The sequence below is a fragment of the Ranitomeya variabilis genome, chromosome 4 (genome assembly GCF_051348905.1).
Source record: "Ranitomeya variabilis isolate aRanVar5 chromosome 4, aRanVar5.hap1, whole genome shotgun sequence".
NCBI lineage: Eukaryota > Metazoa > Chordata > Amphibia > Anura > Dendrobatidae > Ranitomeya > Ranitomeya variabilis.
Window position 1 is genome coordinate 120,502,160 of NC_135235.1, and position 19,354 is coordinate 120,521,513.

At 45.0% G+C, this 19,354-nt stretch overlaps 1 protein-coding gene across 1 annotated transcript in view; it reads right to left on the reverse strand.

The window, feature by feature from the left end:
- The window catches only part of FBXL15 (F-box and leucine rich repeat protein 15), a 49,041-nt gene that overhangs the window by 24,502 nt on the left and 5,185 nt on the right, over positions 1 to 19,354 (reverse strand). The window contains exons 2-3 of the mRNA XM_077259188.1: positions 17,000 to 17,069; positions 11,736 to 11,895 (exon numbers count right to left, since the gene is read on the reverse strand). Of these exons, the coding sequence (XP_077115303.1) occupies positions 11,736 to 11,895; positions 17,000 to 17,025 (186 nt within the window). The 5' untranslated portion in view covers positions 17,026 to 17,069. The remainder of the gene's footprint in view (positions 1 to 11,735; positions 11,896 to 16,999; positions 17,070 to 19,354) is intronic.

A 19,354-nucleotide genomic window follows, 5' to 3' on the forward strand; every position in this document is an offset into this window, starting at 1 on the left:
GAGAAGAGGCCACCATAGACGATAAGAAGGAGGCCATTCACAGAGCTCAGGAGATGGCATTGCTGGAGAGGCAGATCGCTTTGAAAGCAGCTAGAAGCTCCAGACAGACTGTAACCCCAGCACCTGAGGCTGCAGGCGACATTGAGGGCTTCTTCCAGGACTTTGAGCATCAATGTCGATTAATGGAAGTCCCGGAAAGGGAGCGAGTCCGACATCTGGTGGGGCTCTTATAGAGGGTTGAGCTACCGCAGCCTATAGAGCTATGGACCCTGTTGTGGATTCTGTTTGTGGGCTCCCTCTGGTGGTTACTGCTGGTACTGGGTGACTTTGGTGGGTTGCGGCCTTTGGTTTCCACCTGTCCATCAGAGGCTGGGTGTTTCCTATTTTACCTGGCCTTTCTGTCATTCCCTTGCCGGCTATCAATGTATTCAGATGTGCTCTGTTTGGTTCCTGCCTACCTGCTCCCAGATCTTTCAGGATAAGCTAAGTGCTGATTTTCAGTTGTTTGGTTTTTTGTCCAGCTTGCTTATTATGTCTCTATGCTAGCTGGTAGCTCTAGTGGACTGAGGTTCTCCCCATGTGCCATGAGTTGGCACATGGGTTCTTGTAATCTCAGGATGGTTTTTTGATTAGGGTTTTTTGCTGACCGCTCAGACCCCTTTTGTATCGTTCTGCTTTCTAGTTTACAGCGGGCCTCAATTTGCTGAACCTATATATATCATCTCTATGTGTGTGCCTTCCTCTCATTTCACCGTCAATACATGTGGGGGGCAACTATACCTTTTGGGGTTCATTCCTCTGGAGGCAAGTGAGGTCTTATTTTCTCTGCAGTACTAGTTAGCTCTTAGGCTGGTGCGTGGCGTCTAGAACCAACGTAGGCACGCTCCCTGGCTATCTCTAGTTGCGTTTGTCAGGCGTAGGGCAGCGGTCAGCCCAGGTTCCATCACCCTAGAGCTCGTCCGATATTTTGTATTACTTTGCTTGTCCCTTGCTATCCCTAGCCATTGGGATTCATGACAGGACCCTCGGGGGAACTGTGAGTATGCGGAGATTAAACAGACTATTCTAGAACATTATGCTGTTACCCCAGACACTTACAGGACTCAGTTCCGTACTTTAGCCTGTGATGAGGAAGTGTCTTTCAAGATGTATGCCCACAGACTCAAACAAATATGTCATCGCTGGCTGGAGGCAGAGGAGGCCTTAACCTGGGAGACCTTCCTCCAGGTTATCCTAAAAGAGCAGTTTTACTTCAAGTGCCCTGCTGAGATCCGGGAATGGGTGCGTGAGAGGAGACCAGCCACTGTGGAGGAAGCTGCAGCTCTAGCTGATGAGGCTCTCACCATCAAGCCTCAGTGGAGAAAACTACTACTCAGTGAGAAAAAAAAACTACCAGCCCCCCAACGCTGGCGGCCCCTGGTCCTTCGGCCCCCAATATTCACCTTCCCACTAGACCATCAACTCATGGTGACCTTCGTGTGACTGTGCCTCGCACTACTCCTGCTCCACCTTTGGGAATACGACGTGGAGGAAGAATCACAGAGCGCAGATGTTATGGATGTCGGCAGTCTGGGCATCTGCAATTCCAATGTCCAGGTGTTCGGAGGCAGAACAGCTACAGACCGCCTTTGCCTGTTCATTATCTACAGACCCCCTCACCAGGAGAAGAGCTGGATTCAGTCCTTGATGACTTGCCAAGTGACTCTGATATCCTGGCTCCCCTACCAGGAGTCTATGGGGTGCGAACCCCAGCCACCTGTTCTTCTGATCTTCAGCACAAACCTCTACAGGAGGTCGTGCTGGATGGCCAAAAAGTTGTTGGCTTCCGTGACACTGGGGCTTTCCTCACCATAGCCGATCCCCGAGTAATTCAACCAGAAGCAATTCAAAAGGGACCAGGAATTGCCATTGAATTGGCTGGAGGCACCCAGAGATATATTCCAAGAGCGAGTGTGACCCTGGATTATGGCTTTGGGGCCAAACAATGCATGGTCGGTGTGATGAGCGGCCTCCCTGCAGATGTTCTTCTAGGAAATGATGTGGGAAATCTTCATTGCCACTCTGTCGGTGCGGTAACCAGAAGTCAAGCCAAGAGAGCAGCGGATGTGGACGTGTACAACCCATCCATGGAAATCAGGCCACCAGAACTGCCGTCACAGCCGGTGAGTGATTCTTCTTGTGGGCATAACATGAATGTTACTTTGGATAAAGATCAGTTTAGACAAGAGGTAGAGACTGACCCCACCCTTACTAGTTTTAGAGCTCGAGCGGAGATAGGGCAGCTAGGGGAGAACGGGGAAAGAATTATCAGAGAAAATGGACTTCTATATCGGGTTACCAATACCGACTCCCTAGATAAGCCCTGGACTTATAGCAAACAGCTGATTGTTCCTCAGAAGTACAGAATTCCCCTATTACACCTTGCTCATGACATTCCTACGGCTGGCCATCAAGGCAAAACTCGCACGGAGAGACGATTGACTCAAACTTTCTATTGGCAGGGGATTTCCCAAGCCGTAGCGCATTTCTGCCGAACTTGTGACATATGTCAGCGTAGAGGGCGACCCGGAGATCACCCAAAGGCACCCCTGAAACCGCTCCCTATAATAGAAGAACCCTTTCAAAGAGTAGCTGTCGATATCATTGGACCTCTGGCTAAACCAAGTAAATCTGGAAAGCAGTACATTCTCACTGTCGTGGACTATGCCACCCGATATCCAGAAGCTGTGGCCTTGTCAAGTATTTCTGCAGCCAAGGTGGCCGAGGCCTTGGTTACCATTTTTACCAGAGTAGGATTCCCCAGTGAGATCTTGTCAGACCAAGGCTCCCAGTTCATGTCAGAGCTGGTCCAGTGCCTGTGGCGCACTTGTGGAGCACGAGCAATCCGAACGACCCCGTATCATCCCCAAACAAATGGACTTTGTGAACGATTCAATGGCCCTATGCTAAGGGCCTTCACTGACAGAGATTCAGACTGGGAGAAGTACCTACCCCATCTCTTGTTTGCCTATCGGGAAGTTCCCCAGGAGTCCACTGGTTTTTCCCCCTTTGAACTACTCTATGTAAGAAAGGTCCGAGGACCCTTAACCCTGCTCAAGGAATACTGGGAGGGGCAAGTTGAGGATACAGGAGCCCCTGTTGTCCCTTATGTCCTAAAGCTGTGAGAAACCCTGGCTCAACTTGCTAGTTTTGCCCAGAGTCATGTGCGGATGGCTCAAACCAGACAGAAGACATGGTATGACCGTAAAGCACGCTATCGGGAGTTTGTAGAAGGACAACAGGTCTTAATGATTGTTCCCCATCGGCAGAATAAACTGCAGACCACATGGGAGGGTCCCTTCCGGGTTCTCAGAAAACTGAATGACACCAATTATCTTCTTGCTTTAGATGATCAGGGGCTAAGACAAAAGACTGTCCATGTGAATATGATTAAGGAGTACCATGACCGGAACATTCCAATGATAGCAAGCTGTCGGCTGGCTTCAGAAGACGGTCAAGAGGATGAGGACTCCCTACCTGATCTCGTGGAAGCAGCGAGAGCCCCATCCACTGTGGAACAGGTTCCACTGGGAGATCACCTGGATTCCTTACAGAAAAAACAGATGCTGGGAGTGCTTCAACAGAGACGGGCTGCTTTCTCATCCCAATCAGGTCGAACCACCGTCACCCAACATCATGTGGACACTCAGGGTATCCGTCCCATACAACAGGCTCCTTACCGGGTACCTGAATCAGTTCGACACACCATGCAGCACGAACTGGAGGAGATGTTACAGCTTGGGGTAATCCAGGCCTCCCATAGCCCTTGGGCCTCTCCTGTGGTGTTAGTACCCAAGAAGGATGGGAGTACTCGGTTTTGTGTGGACTATCGACGACTAAATGACCATACCGTCAGTGATCCTTACCCAATGCCCCGTATTGACGAACTTCTAGACCGCCTGGCTGGGTCCCGATATGTCACTACCTTGGATCTCAGTAAGGGATACTGGCAAATCCCTCTGACGGAGGAAGGGAGAGAACGGTCCGCTTTTATAACCCCCTTTGGTCTGTATGAATTTCTAAACATGCCCTTTGGAATGAAGAATGCCCCTGCAACCTTCCAGAGAATGGTGGGCCAGATCCTCCGGGGATGTGGTGACTTTGCTTGTGCCTACTTGGATATCGCCATCTTCAGCCAGACGTGGGAGGAACATCTGAACCAAGTAGCCGTCATTCTTGACCTGCTTCTTGCAGCAGGCCTAACCATTCGACCAGATAAATGCCAATTGGGGATGGGTGAAGTCCAGTACCTAGGGCATAGAGTGGGAGGAGGGAAGCTCCGTCCTGAACCTGCCAAAAATCAAGGCTATTAGAGACTGGCCTGTACCCCAAACTAAGAAACAAGTTATGGCTTTTTTGGGCACTGCCAGTTATTACCGAAAATTTGTTTCTCATTTCAGCACTGTGGCCAAGCCTCTTACCGACCTGACCAAGAAAACTATGCCCCGGCTGGTGATCTGGACTCCAGCCTGTGATGAGGCTTTTAAAGGGCCACTGTCACCCCCTCCAGCCGTTATAAACTAAAACAGCCACCTTGTGCAGCAGTAATGCTGCAGTCTAACAAGGTGGCTCTTTTAGTTTTTGATTCATTTATTACCTCAATAAAGCGTTTTAAAAATTGGCCACACATACCAGATATTGTACCAGGAGGCGGTCCGAAGCGTCCTGTATGAATCCCCCAACTGCCGTCACTCTTCTCTTCAGGGCCGATGGTACCCGCCCCCTTCGCGTTGTTGCTTCTTAAATCCGGCGCCTGCGCTGTGCGTGCCTGCCTGGGGCCTGCGCAGTGTTCTTTGTCAGTCACATCTCAGATGCCGGGTGCCTGCCTGCGCCTGTGCGGGCAGTGCGGCCACCCTGTTACTGAATCCCCGCCCCGCACTGTGTTATTCATTATGCACAGTGCGGGGCTGGCATTCCTGGGCATGCGCACTGCCCTGTTCAGGTGCTCCCCCATCTCGGACGCTCTCCCATCTCTGACGCTCCCCCGCCTTCCCAGGAACCCCAGCCCCGCACTGTGCATAATGAATAACACAGTGCGGGGCGGGGATTCAGTAACAGGGCGCAGTCAGGCACCCGGCATCTGAGATGTGACTGACCAAGAACACTGCGCAGGCCCCAGGCAGGCACGCACAGCGCAGGCGCCGGATTTAAGAAGCAACAACGCGAAGGGGGCGGGTACCATCGGCCCTGAAGAGAAGAGTGATGGCAGTTGGGGGATTCATACAGGACGCTTCGGACCGCCTCCTGGTACAATATCTGGTATGTGTGGCCAATTTTTAAAACGCTTTATTGAGGTAATAAATGAATCAAAAACTAAAAGAGCCACCTTGTTAGACTGCAGCATTACTGCTGCACAAGGTGGCTCTTTTAGTTTATAACGGCTGGAGGGGGTGACAGTGGCCCTTTAACCGGCTGAAGGACGCTCTAGTCTGCGACCCTGTTCTGGCTGCTCCAGACTACAAGAGGAGATTCGTTGTGCAGACGGATGCCTCTGCTTATGGACTGGGAGCTGTACTCAGCCAGGTGAATGCAGCTGGGGACGAGCACCCCATTGCCTACCTCAGCCGGAAATTGCTGGACCGAGAAGTGGCCTATGCAACTGTTGAAAAAGAATGTCTGGCTGTAGTGTGGGCCCTCAGGAAACTAAGACCGTATCTGTATGGACAAGAATTCACTGTGGTTACTGATCACAATCCCCTCACCTGGCTGAACAGAGTCTCTGGGGACAATGGACGCTTACTACGATGGAGCCTGGCTCTGCAGCCCTATAACTTTACCATACAGTATAGAAGAGGCAGCCAACACCAAAATGCAGATGGATTGTCCAGGCAAGAGGAGCCCTGAGTCCGGTCAGCCATGCCTGTGTGTACTTAGCAGCGACCTGTAGAGGTCCCTAGTACGTACACAAATTGGGAGGGGAAGGGATTGTCATGATGTGTACTTTTTTCCCTGTCCTGCATTTTGTATAATATGTCATGATGTGGTGCGACTTCTCTATGGTTGTATTTACTGTACACTTTGCAATGTCATGGGATGTATGTAAGTTAACCTGTCTCTGCAGGTGGCTAGTCAAATGCACATACTGGATAGACTAAGCGGAGCCGACCAGTCTAGAATCTTCTGGTGGACCCAACCACTGAATAGAAGGTGTGACCCCTACCCCCTTCATGGGCTGATCCCAGGAGCTCAGACAATCCATTCTTATTTTTGACATCAGATGTGAGTTGACCCTTGAAGGAGGAGTGGGAATTCTTAGCCGAGGCAAGACCCCACGTCCATCTGTAACTGCGGAAGCGAACGGGGCGAGACTTGAGCTGAGGACATATCTCGTCGTTCGTGGGATTGTTTTGGGATCCCTTGGACTCGTGTGGACTATTGCTTTGTTAGCTGGCACAAGGATTATCAGGAGGTGCCCCCGAACCTGTTCTGTTGGACTAATTGTGGACTCTGTAGATCTACCTGCATGTGTTGTTCCAGCGTTCTTGGTAATAAATCTGTTGAATCATCCCTTGGCCTGTTGTCCCTTCTTGCTCTGCCGTACACCCCGTCACACACATATATAGTGCTGTGCAGCCCACAATCTACCGTATATACTCGAGTATAAGCCGGCCCGAGTATAAGCCGACCCCCCTAATTTTGCAACAAAAACTGGGAAAACTTATTGACTCGAGTATAAGCCTAGGGTGGAAAATGTAGCAGCTACTGGTAAATGTCAAAAATAAAAATAGATACCAAAAAAAAGTAAAATTAATTGAGACATCAGTAGGCTAAGTGTTTTTGAATATCCATATTGAATCAGGAGCCCCATATAATGCTCCATACAGTTCATTATGGCCCCATAAGATGCTCCATACAAAATACGCCCCATATAATGCTCCATACAGTTCTTTATGGCCCCATAAGATGCTCCATATACAAATATGCCCCATATAATGCTCCATGCAGTTCTTTATGGCCCCATAGATGCCCCATATAATGCTCCATGCAGTTCTTTATGGCCCCATAGATGTCCCATATAATGCTTCATACAGTTTTTTATGGCCCCATAGATGCCCCATATAATGCTCCATGCAGTTCATTATGGCCCCATATAATGCTCCATGCAGTTCATTATGGCCCCATATAATGCTCCATGCAGTTCTTTATGGCCCCATAGATGCCCCATATAATGCTCCATGTAGTTCTTTATGGCCCCATAGATGCCCCATATAATGCTTCATACAGTTCTTTATGGCCCCAGAGATGCCCCATATAATGCTCCATGCAGTTCACTATTGCCCCATAGATGCCCCATATAATGCTCCATGCAGTTCTTTATGTTAGAAAATAACATACTCTCCTCTCGTGGCTGCTCGCTGCTCCTCAGCGTCCCGTCTCTCCACAGTAACTGTTCAGGCAGAGGGCGGCGCGCACACTAATACGTCATCGTGCCCTCTGACCTGAACAGTCACTGCAGAGGACGTGGAAGATGGAGCATCGGTGGAACGCGGAAAGGTGAATATGAAATACCCACCTGCTCCCGGCGCTCCTGACGCGGTCCCTGCATGTCCCACGGTCTCCAGGTGCGGCAGCTTCTTCCTGTAGTGAGCGGTCTCAAAGTACCGCTCATTACAGTAATGAATATGCGGCTCCATGCCTATGGGAGTGGAGTCCATATTCATTACTTTAATGAGCAGTACCAGTGACCGCTGAACAGGGGAAGAAGCTGCCGCGCCTGAACACCGTGGGACATGCAGGTGAGTATTTGACAGTCGTCGCTCCCCCTCACCCGCCAACCATGACTCGAGTTTAAGCTGAGAGGGGCACTTTCAGCCCATTTTTTTGGGCTGAAAATCTCGGCTTATACTCGAGTATATACGGTAATAGTATGGGACTCACTAATAGGCTGTAAGCCAGACACTGTGCACTACCTGTGTGTGACTAGCGCTCTATACAAGCCTTTTTTGTGTGCAATTTTAATGCTAAGAAATCACCCCCTACGTGAACTGTTAAACTATGTTCGCATGTTGCGTTTTTTCAGTTTTTTTAATTCGTCTTACAGTACCAGCAAAGTCAGAAATCTCATGCACAAAGGTTGTTTCTTGTCTTTGGTATTTTGTTCAAAACCTTGTATTTTGCAGAATGGAGCATGTCACTTCTTTCTGCGATTTTCTGCGTTTTTCACTAATTGAAAACAATGTGTAATGCAAAAATAAATCTGTAAAAATGCAGGCATCAGTTTTTGCTATGTTTTTTGTGGCAAAACCTGATGAAGTACAATCAGATTTTACTTTTATGCACTAAACTATTAGCATGCACAAGAGACGAATGTACCCCAACAAAAAATGCAGCAAAAAAAAAAAAAAGCAACAAAAACTAAGCAAAACTTGCTTTCTTGAGGCAGGTTTCTTACTGCCAAGAGAGCAGGTTTTGCCTTAGGATAAAAAAACACAGCAAAAACGCAACGTGTAAACATAGCTTTAGGTTATGAGTGGCTGTCTCATCAGTATTTTGCACCTGTGTTGCTGACATCTTTATTACATGGCTGCGTCCTGTGCATTAGTTCTGACACCTGAGCAGGTAAACACTACTGCTTTTTTGTGTGTGAATTTTTGACGGGGGGGATTCTAATTCCTTTTATTGTGGCTTTGCTTTTATTTTCAGCGTGCAAGTTTCCAAAATGTCTCGGCTATACTGAAACATTAAGATTTAGCTTCAGTGGAACTAAAGAGCCCTAGGCCAACCTCTGAAATAAAGCTCCATAACATTATCCCTCCTGCATGATTTTCCGAAACCCATTAACACTTGCAATTTTTGGCTGATGAGACTGTTATGGCTGATCTTTTGCGCCCTAAGCTAACATTTTTATTAAATCCATTTTCTGGGTAGATACAGTGTGTTAATCACCGGTTATTGCATATTTTGTAGTTTTGCAAAATCAAAAATCTGTAATTCTGATGTTTAGGTTTTTGTTTTCTTATTACACCATCTACCGATCGGGTTAATTAATTTTATATTTAGATAGATCGGAATTTTACAGACGGAACAATATCACATGGGTATTTTTTACTTATTTTTAATGGGTCAAAGCAGGGGGGTGATTTTAACTTTTAAATTTTGTTTTTAAAAACATTTTTGTTTTAACTTTTTACTTCCCTTTTGCACTTTGCTGTACCCGTTAGTCCGCTTAGGGGACTTGAACCTGAGATCATCTGATCAGTTGTGCTGTATACAGCAATACCACAGTACTGCTGAATCTAGCAAAAAAAAAGAAAAAAAGAAAAAGTCTCCTATCAATGACCCATCTATATATATATATATATAATCGTCTAAGGGGCACTTCCGTCTTGTTTGTCTGTCTGTCTGTCACGGAAATCCCAAGTCGCTGATTGGTCGCGGCCAGCGCCCGCCGCCCACATAGTGTTTTAGCAGTCCGTTAAACAGACTGTTACCCTGCGGCATAATGCGGTGTAACGCAGTCTGTTAACACTGCTATTAACTCGTGAGACTGCTAAGTCATCTGGGTAATTTCGCAATGCATCTCTGGGAACGGAAGCTGGCAGCAGTCTCGCCGCTCGCGCGCATCGGTGGACATCGGAGGGCGAGTATATAGCTATTTTTTTTTATAACAGAGATATGGTGCCCACATTGCTATATACTACATGGGCTGTGTTATATACTGCGTGACCGATATATACTACGTGGGCAGTGTTGTATACTGCGTGGGCTGTGTTATTTACTGCGTGAGCTGTGTTATATACTACGTCACTGCTATATACTACGTGGCTGATACATACAACGTGGCTGCTATATACCACGTGGCTGTACTATATCCTGCACCCCTGAACCCCCGACATCCAGTGCCCCGAACCCCCGACATCATGCGACCAGTGACAGACACAGTCCAGCCGCAAATTGACACGGGATTTAAACCACACTTCGCTGATTGGTTGCGCCCGGCCAGCCGCGACCAATCAGCGATATTGGCACGGGATTTAAACACCGCTTCAGTGATTGGTAGCTCACGGCCGGCCGCGTCCAATCAGCGATATTGGCACGGTATTTAAACACCGCTTCGGTCATTGGTCGTGCCCGGCTGGCCGCGACCAATCAGCGATATTGGCGCGGGATTTAAACACCGCTTCAGTGATTGGTAGCTCAGAGCCGGCCGCGACCAATCAGCGATATTGGCGTGGTATTTAAACACCGCTTCGATCATTGGTCGTGCCCGGCCGCAACCAATCAGCGACAGACGCAGTCCGTCCATGAATTGGCGCCAGATTTGAACCACGCTTCGCTGATCGGCCAGCCGGGCGCGGCCAATCAGCGATATTGGCGCGGAATTTAATCCCCACTCACAGCGCGACGTACATACATTCATACATATTCTAGAATACCCGATGCATTAGAAGCGGGCCATAATCTAGTTTCATAAATTGCCAGTACGGCTGGGCTGGATTTTATACACCTGTGGCAATGGCACTAAATAAATTATCTGAATTAGTTAAAAAATGTGTCCCGATACTTATATAGTGTATGCCTATGCGAAACTCGGTGCACATGGCACAAAGTAATAGCAAGGGACATTTTTCAGCTTCTGATTTTTCCTTGTCTAACACCGAACTCACTGCCCCTTCACAGAAGGAAAGCTACACTGTGGATAATATACCGTATATATATATATATATATTTTTTTTTTTTTACACTATATCAGGAAACTTTGAACATAGTTCTAGGCACAGACAAGTGTTGTAACAATTTAGGAATGTTTAAACTCATAATCAATCATAATCAAGCTGAGCTCTGATAATATGCCATAATACTAATTATTGAGTATTACTGTAAGGCTATGTGCACACGTAGGAAAAGAGGTGCAGAATTTTCTGCACAAAATCCGCATCTCCTGGCAGAATCCGCAGCTGCTGATTTGCCGTGGTTTTTATGTGGATTTTGTGCGGTTTTTATGCGGAATTGATGCGGATTTTGTGCGTATTTTCTGCGGTTTTTGCCACTGCGGATTTTTAACATGGAGGGGTGCAGAAACGCTGACATGCACTTCTTTGAAATCCGCAGCAATTCCGCACTGATTTTTCCGCACAACTAATTTTTTATCCCATTGATTTACATTGTACTGTACATCACAGTGCGGATCTGCAGCGTTTCTGAACGGAAAAATCCGCAGCAAATCCGCATCGCGTGCACATAGCCTAAGACTGCTTTCACACTAGCGTTGGTACGGGCCCGTCGCAGTGCGTCTTGCCGACGTACCGACGCATGCTGTGAAAGAAAAGCACAACGGGGGCAGCGGAAGCAGTCTTACGACGCTTCCACTGCCCCATTGTAAGGTCCGGGGAGGAGGGGGCGGAGTTTCGGCCACGCATGCGCGGTCGAAAATGGCATGTGCCCGGGGTCCGCCAAAACACGACGCAACCGTTGCACGACGGTTGCGACATGTGGCGATACGTCGCAATGCGTCGGTAATGTAAGTCTATGGGGAAAAAACGCATCCTGCAGACAACTTTGCAGGATACGTTTTTTCTCCTAAACGACGCATTGCGACGTCCACCGAAAAACGCTAGTGTGAAAGTAGCCTATGGCCGTTTTCACGTGTCCGATGACATCTGGACTGGTCCCTGAGTAGCATACCCCGACTACGACATGTGAAACCGGCCTTAGACAGTTTTGTTAAAAAGAGGCCCAAAGAGTTAATAATTTACCTGGGTGGAGTCGAAGCTGCGACAATTGGCCAGATAGAGCTGGATTAAAGACTGGAAAGCTTTACCGACCCTCTGCAGACTTATTATGTGCCTCAAGGGTAAGTAGGGAAGAATATGAGGAACCAGCACATCTTCCCACGGCAGATCTAGCAAGTGCAGGCTGTGGAGCAAGAGGAGAGGAAGCATTCATTCATTACAATTATCTGGGTAATTCTGTGCATTCACATAAAGCAGGAGGTACATAATCTGTTTCTTATTGTTTAGATACAGATGGCACTTCTCGTTCAGGTGAGGCCTCGCTCACACTGGCTGAGTGCAACACGATACAAGAAAAATAGCATTGCACGCAAATCAACCAAAAAAATCGGACGACACACAGATCATGCATATGCCGTCCGATTTTTACACACAAATTTCATCATCCAAGCACAGTAAATTTACAGCCAGAACCCTTAGAATAAATAGATACCGTAAATGTCCTTGTAGATATATCATTTCACAAGTTGCACCTTTCATGCAGCACTAAAGTGTGTTTCGCTTTGTTTAACCTGATAGCTAAAGAAATAAATAAATAATTAAAAGCAAAATGACATGGGTATTTTTGATAGCCAGAAAAGGTAAAGCCGACAGCTGTGAGCTGATATTATCAGGCTGGGAAGGGCCATGACTATTGGGTCCTTCTCAGCCTAAAAATACAAGCCCACAGCCGCCCCAGAAGGGGCTCATCCTATTAGATGGGCCAAATTCTGACACTTTGCCTAGCTCTTCCCGAGTGCACGGGTGCACTGGCAATTGGGGTAATATTTGTGGAGTTGATGTCAGCTTTAATTTGTCAAAAATCACAGCTGGCATCAAGCCCTAGGGTTATTAATGGAGAGGCGTCTATCAGACACCCCTAATACTAACAGAGTAATAAAACAGTAAAAACACACAAAAAATATTTTAATTTGAAAAAAAAAAAACACTGCCCACACTCTCCCTGGTTCATGAATTTATTTAAAAAAAACAAACAAAAAAAACACATGCCGGTCACCATAGTCCAGTGTAGTTACTGATGTCTTCCCTCATCACAGCCGTCAGGTCTCGAGCAAAGGGACACAGAGTGGCTGCGGCTACAGCCTATAGAGCTTCATTGTCTGAAAGAGGCTCCATAGCCTTTAGACGATAGATTTTGTGATCATCGTGGGATTGCCATGGACTACGTCAGACCTTCTAATAAATTGGTGAACGAGGCACAGTGCCTTTATTTCTCTCTATGTTTTTCAGGTATCCATTTGTGGACTACGGTGGATTTGGTGGATTTTGATAAATTGGTGAACCAGGGAAAGTGTGGGGTAGCGTTTTTTCAAAAAAACATTTTTTTTTTTTTTTTTTTTAGGTCTGTGTTTTTATTTTTTGATTACTGGGTTAGTAATGGGGGTGTCTGATATACGCCCCTCCATTACTAACATCATGGCTTGATGCCAACTGTGATTTTTTGACAAATCACAGCCGACATCTACCATATCCCCAATTTCCAACGCACCTGGGCAATTGGGAAGAGGAGAAAAGTGCCATAATTGGCACATCTACCGTGATGCACCACTTCTGGGGAGGCTGCGTGCTGGTAGTTTTAGGCTGGGAAGGGCCCAATAACCATGGACCTTGCCAACCTGATAATATAAGCCCCTAGGTGTCTGCAATCCCCTAGCTGTCTGATTTATCTTTGCTGGCTATCAAAAAATAGGTGGGGCACCAAGTATTTTTTAAAATTATTTATTTAGTTATTAGGTTAAATAAAGCTCAAACACCCTTTAGTGCAAGTTAATTATTTGTAGGGCGGCTTGTGATATTATTTATCTACAGGACATCTAGCTATTATAGTTATCTATTCTATATATCCGTCTATTTATTATCTATCTGATATCTTTCTATCATCTATCTATATACAAGATTGCTTTATTAGGTTTTTAAACTAGCTTTAAGGTACACAGAGCATTACAGTATGTAAAAGATTATGTTAAAAACGCATTACATACAGATGCTAAGCAAGAAAGGAAAAATTTAAAAAAAAATTAAAAAAATTGGCACACTTGCTTGACACTCAACCAACTTTTTAGGATCAACATCAGAGCGATTTTTTTATACAGATGTGAGCAAGGTCTAAAGCTGAAGCACAGTGATGCATAGTCTATGGCAGTGTTCCCCAACTACGGGCCTCAAGAGCCACCAACAGGTCATGTTTTGAGGATTCCCTTAGTATTGCACAGGTTATTGAACGCTTGCCTGTCCAGGTGATGCAATTATCACCTGTGCAATACTAAGGAAATCCTGAAAACATGACCTGTTGGTGGCTCTTGAGGACCGGAGTTGGGGAACACTGCTCTATGGGGATAACTTAAAGTTGTCTCATTGACAACACATCTCACCCACCCAGAAAAAAAGTGAAAAATAAATGACAGCAGGGGTCCCGAGAACAGGAGGACCATAAATCTTCTGCGCAAATTAAGCATTAGTAAGCATGTGCGGCCACTGCACTAAAAGAGAAGTGGTCGCACATGCTCACAAAAGCTTTATTCACACGAGACTTTTGCAATTGGTGGGCAATGCTACATTTAACATCCATTCTGTGATGGGTGATAATGAATATAGCTCATGTTTAGGCTGCACCAAAACCAGAAATCTATTCCAGTTGTGAGCAAGATAAGGTTCTCCAATAATTTATGACACTTTCTGACGCAAATTATACTGATTTGGTTGGCTGACCTCTGCTAATCCCCACGCCACTTTTCTGGCATAATACCATTGATGAATTTCCCCTGTGTGTCTTGTATAAGTTCTTAATGCAAATACCGAGCATAATAATGTGCTTATATCGATGCAAATGGGCCCACGAGAGGGTATTAGGGTCATATGCACGACTTTGTCTATGGTAAAAATAAGGCTATGTGCACACGTCAGGATTTCTTGCAGAAATTTCCTGAAGAAAACCGGACATTTTTCTGCAAGAAATCCGCAAGCGGATTTTTTGCTCTTTTTTTGCGTTTTTTCCCGGAGGTTCTGGGATGCAATAATATAGTGGGAAATCCACAAAGAATCTGCAAAATTAATGAACATGCTGCGTTTTTTTCCGCGATGCGTTTTTTCACGGAAAAAACGCAACATATGCACAAAAATAGCATTCTAAATGATAGGATGCATATGTATGCGTATTTTAAGCGTTTTTATCGCGTTTTTATAGCGAAAAAACGCGATAAATCTGGAACGAGTGCACACAGCCTAAAACCACAAATCATACAGTACATTTATCTTTTCGCACTTTGCCCCACAGTTATATTAGTAAAGTACAGCCGATTACAGAGAGAGAGAGAGAGAGAGAGAGAGATAACCACTGGTAATAAAAGGACCACAAAACACAAAAGGGGAGAACACCACAACCAGACACATGGGTGGAATTTATCAAGGGTTGTGCGCTACAGTTGGGGAGCAAATAAGGTCATATTTTTGTATCAAACCTCACAGAAATGTGATTATTTTTTTTTTCAATTTACAGTTTTCTCTGATTCTGTAAAAAGTGGACTTGTCAAAAAGAGGGGTACCCTCACAAACAACAACAAAGTTAATATAATTATGCCAGATATTAAGTAAATTAAAAAGTAACAGCATTTTCATCGGTTTTAATATTTTTTTCTAGCTTGAGAAGTTATGAAACTTTGCAAATCACTTTATTAGAGAATTTGCCTTAATTCTAGTAGTAAATATTGCACATAAGTGACTTCAAAACCCCTGCTTTTCCTTATGTCTTTTTATGCTATTTATCAGAACATAATGATTTGGAGCACAGATGATGGCAGTGATGGATCAGAACCGGTCTCCTCCCCTCAGGTTCTGCTTATCAGAACAATCTCCTGCAGCAGCTTATCCCCACAGTTAGGCCTCATTCAGACGTCCAATTGTCTCTTTCGGCTGGTACCCATGATTTTCACAGATAGTACTTGTACCTGTAATAGTCAATGGGACTATTCACACATCCTTGATTTCTTTCAGACTGAGCACTTAACGGAAAATCGCGGAGACATGTCCGACTTTGATCAAAATTGCCAATGCAAGTCTATGGGTCCGTGAAAAAAAAAAATGGTATTGCACTCGGATGTCATCACGGACTGTCAGAAAGAGAACATGTACAGCATATATGGCGGCCTCCGAACAGAAGCTGCCTGGAGAAGGGAAAGTCTCTTCTTTTAGCCGCTTTACAGCTTTCCAAATCTTAAGCAGTTTATAGAAGTTGAAAAAGACAAAACATATGAGAAACAAGTTGTTGCTGTGTACATGTTCATAATGTTTAACTTTTTTGAGACATTTTTCTGGCAATTTCCAAGCAGAACTCACTTGAAAAAGATGTCGTGTGCACATATTCTTAAGGTTTATCAAGTAAAACTTCACTGCCATTGACAACCAAAATTAGGTAGCCATTAACTCATTCATTGCCCTAGCACACCACTAACTTTATAGCAGTCACATGTCGTCGCTAAACGCAGTCTGGTATTAAAAAAACAACAAAAACAAACAAAAAAAAAATCCCCGGTCTGTACTCACCTTTCCCAGGTCCACCAGTGAATCTCCATGGCTGCTCCCAGTGTCAGACATTGGCTGTTCCACTTATGTTTGCATCACAGCCAATCAGTGAGCTCATTGACTACCAGTGCGGAGTTACTGAGCTCACTGATTGGTGGTGCAGTTGGCGTGATGTCAGGGCCACAACCAATGACAGACACCTGAAGCAGCGGCAAAGACTCACCGGTGCAGCGGGAAAAAGGCAAACACAGAGCTTTTTTTTTTTTTATAATAAACTGCACTTAGGGACAAACTCCTACACTATTAGAGTATTGTATAATTTGGACACTGAATCACATTTTTTATTTGTGAGCCAGTTACCAGCATCAGCTTCTCTCCTTGTTGTCATGGGTCCTTTTTTTTAGAAGAACGTCCCAGCAGTGCATGCATAAAAATCATTGATATTGGTAGCAACATCCATAAACGTACATATCGCTTCATAGTTTGGAACTTGGTGGCTTGACCAACGTTTACAATGTAACATAAGAACATGCTCTAAAAGGGCTTCAAAGGTGAAGCTCCATTTTCAGGTGACCAGACATTTATGACTTATCTGGAAATTAGATATACAACCATTTTCCCATAGTCTAGAATCAACATTAGGCAAGTATAGAATTAGGAAAAGGCTTTAGGAAAGAAACCAGAAGACCACTAGGTAGAAACCAACTTACCTGCCATTCATCTTGTCCTTGGCCATCTTAAAGGTAATTGGAAATCTATGATATGTATAATGCTTGCCGGCTACAGAAAAATACAACATTGATTCGATTAATTCATTTCAGTTTTATACCCTTCCTTACCATTTCTAAGCCGATCCCATTGTAGTCACCACAAGCTGATCTCCCCCTAAGCCTTCCACTCTCGATCTGATTTACTCTCTCTAAGCTCTTCTACCCAACGACTTGTACACCACGTCACATCATCATGTATAATGTTGAGTCCAAGTCTTCTATGTGGCATAATTTAATTTTAAAACAGCAAACGACAGAAAATGATCACCAGCTAAATTGAACATGTCAATCCTTTTTTTCAGCAGCGGAAACTAGCAGCTACCAGACACTTCCAATGAAGCCTATCCAAGATCAAGACTGTGACCAGAGAAAGATGAATGGAGCGGCAGGATTATGCTTGACAAAATGCTCTTCCTGAACGTGGTCTTGTAGTCAGTGGAGAAGGGGGGGAGCATTCTCTACTGTCCGTCCTTCTCGCCTCTCTTCCAATAGTGGGACCCCTACCATGTAACAAGATGATCTGGCTTTGTTTCCAGTTCCACAGTTCATTCAATGCCATCATATTTCATTATAGAACTGGTATTATTTGAAAAAGTTGCAAAAAAAAACCACATACAAATAACAGAGGAGCACAAAAAGAATACAACATCGACCGTTATCATAAGCATCATATTTGCCTTTTCCATAGCAGCTTACAGTCTCAGGCTTTGTAGTCCCTGTTCTCGTTAGCTCCTCATATCCCAATTAAGCTTAGGAGCCTCCTTCCAAAAAGAGGCGATTGTATCTCACTATTAACCAGAGACACTACATAAAAATAACTCCTGACACAAAGAGCAAATGTTCAGGAACAGTCTGATAGACCCATGTGAGCTTACATTTCCAGATAGTATCGATTCCTGACAGTACATGCTGCTGCACAATGGCCACCGGGATACATGTGACCACAGCGCTGGATAAAACAATCAGAGAAAAAGGTTACTACACAAACATTCACTCCACTTCAATTATTAACCTTTTAGGGACCAAGCCATTTTTGCCTTTAAAGGACCACAATATTTTTGTATTATCCTGTCTTCCGGTACTCCAACAGCGATACCTTCTTAATTAATAGATATACTGTATGTGGGTCTCTTTTCGCATGAAGTACCAATAGGATGGAATATATTTGTCATCATTTAGCCTTCTTTTTTTTCAGAACGGTGCAATTAAAAATAAATACACAAAACAAGCAAAGGTACATTTTTATATACATATTGATGACTAAGCCATGAAATTGCTCATCACTATGATAATGGGGGCAAGAACCTAGCACCCCTGCTGATCACATTGTACAGAACAGTGTTGGTCAGTTCTACTGCTTAGTGGCTGCTGCGCATCAGCTCCTGTTCTCTTTAATAGGAGCTAATCTGAAGTACTTGCCAGCAGACACTAAGCAGTGTATGGGGCTGTGCTCTCCTGAATCGGTTTGGAAGACGAACTCTGGTTATAATTGTTCAAGCTCGCACATTTATGAGAACATAGCCAGGGCTTATAGATAACATAAGTCCCTATAAAGGGGTTACCTATAATCACAAGTTATCCTCTATCCATAGACCTAGAGTACTGTCTTGAATGGAGCAGAGGTGCACAAGCTCGGCCTCTCCTCCAATCATGGGCAATGGGACTGCAGAAGAAAGTGCTGTACAGTTTTCGACCATTTCCAGCAGGCCCTTTGACCTCTGCTCCATTTAAGATAGATCCCATTCTTAGGTTTCCAGCGCAACGTTATCATGATTGCTGGGGATCTGACCTCTACAGATAAAAAAAATATTTATTCCATTAACAACCACTTTATATTTTATCTACAACAGCCACTGAAGGAGCTTCTTCTGCTAAGCTGATGAACCAGAGTTGATATTTTTTGAGCACCCACAGACTTGTACATGCGATTCTCATCCACTACAAAAATATTATTGCGTGCTGGGATTTTTTTCACACAGAGATGTCCGTTTTTCAAGAAGATACTTCAGGAATCACTAATTTTTCTCTGGAACTTTATAAACCCAAAGGGTCTGTTACAGAATGGCGCAACGCATGCTCATGCAAAGCCAATCTTGCTGGCGTAGAAGGAGCTGCATTCATAAGAGGCATGTACCATTTAATGATCTTTGGCGCCTCTTCTGTGAGGTGTGCGCCTCCATGAACTGCACCAAAAACGCATATTTTTGACTTATAAAACGCCAACACATTGGATGAATTTGACAGATGGATGTGACCAAGCTCTTGTCCTGGCTCCTCACCAATCTAGGCCATTTC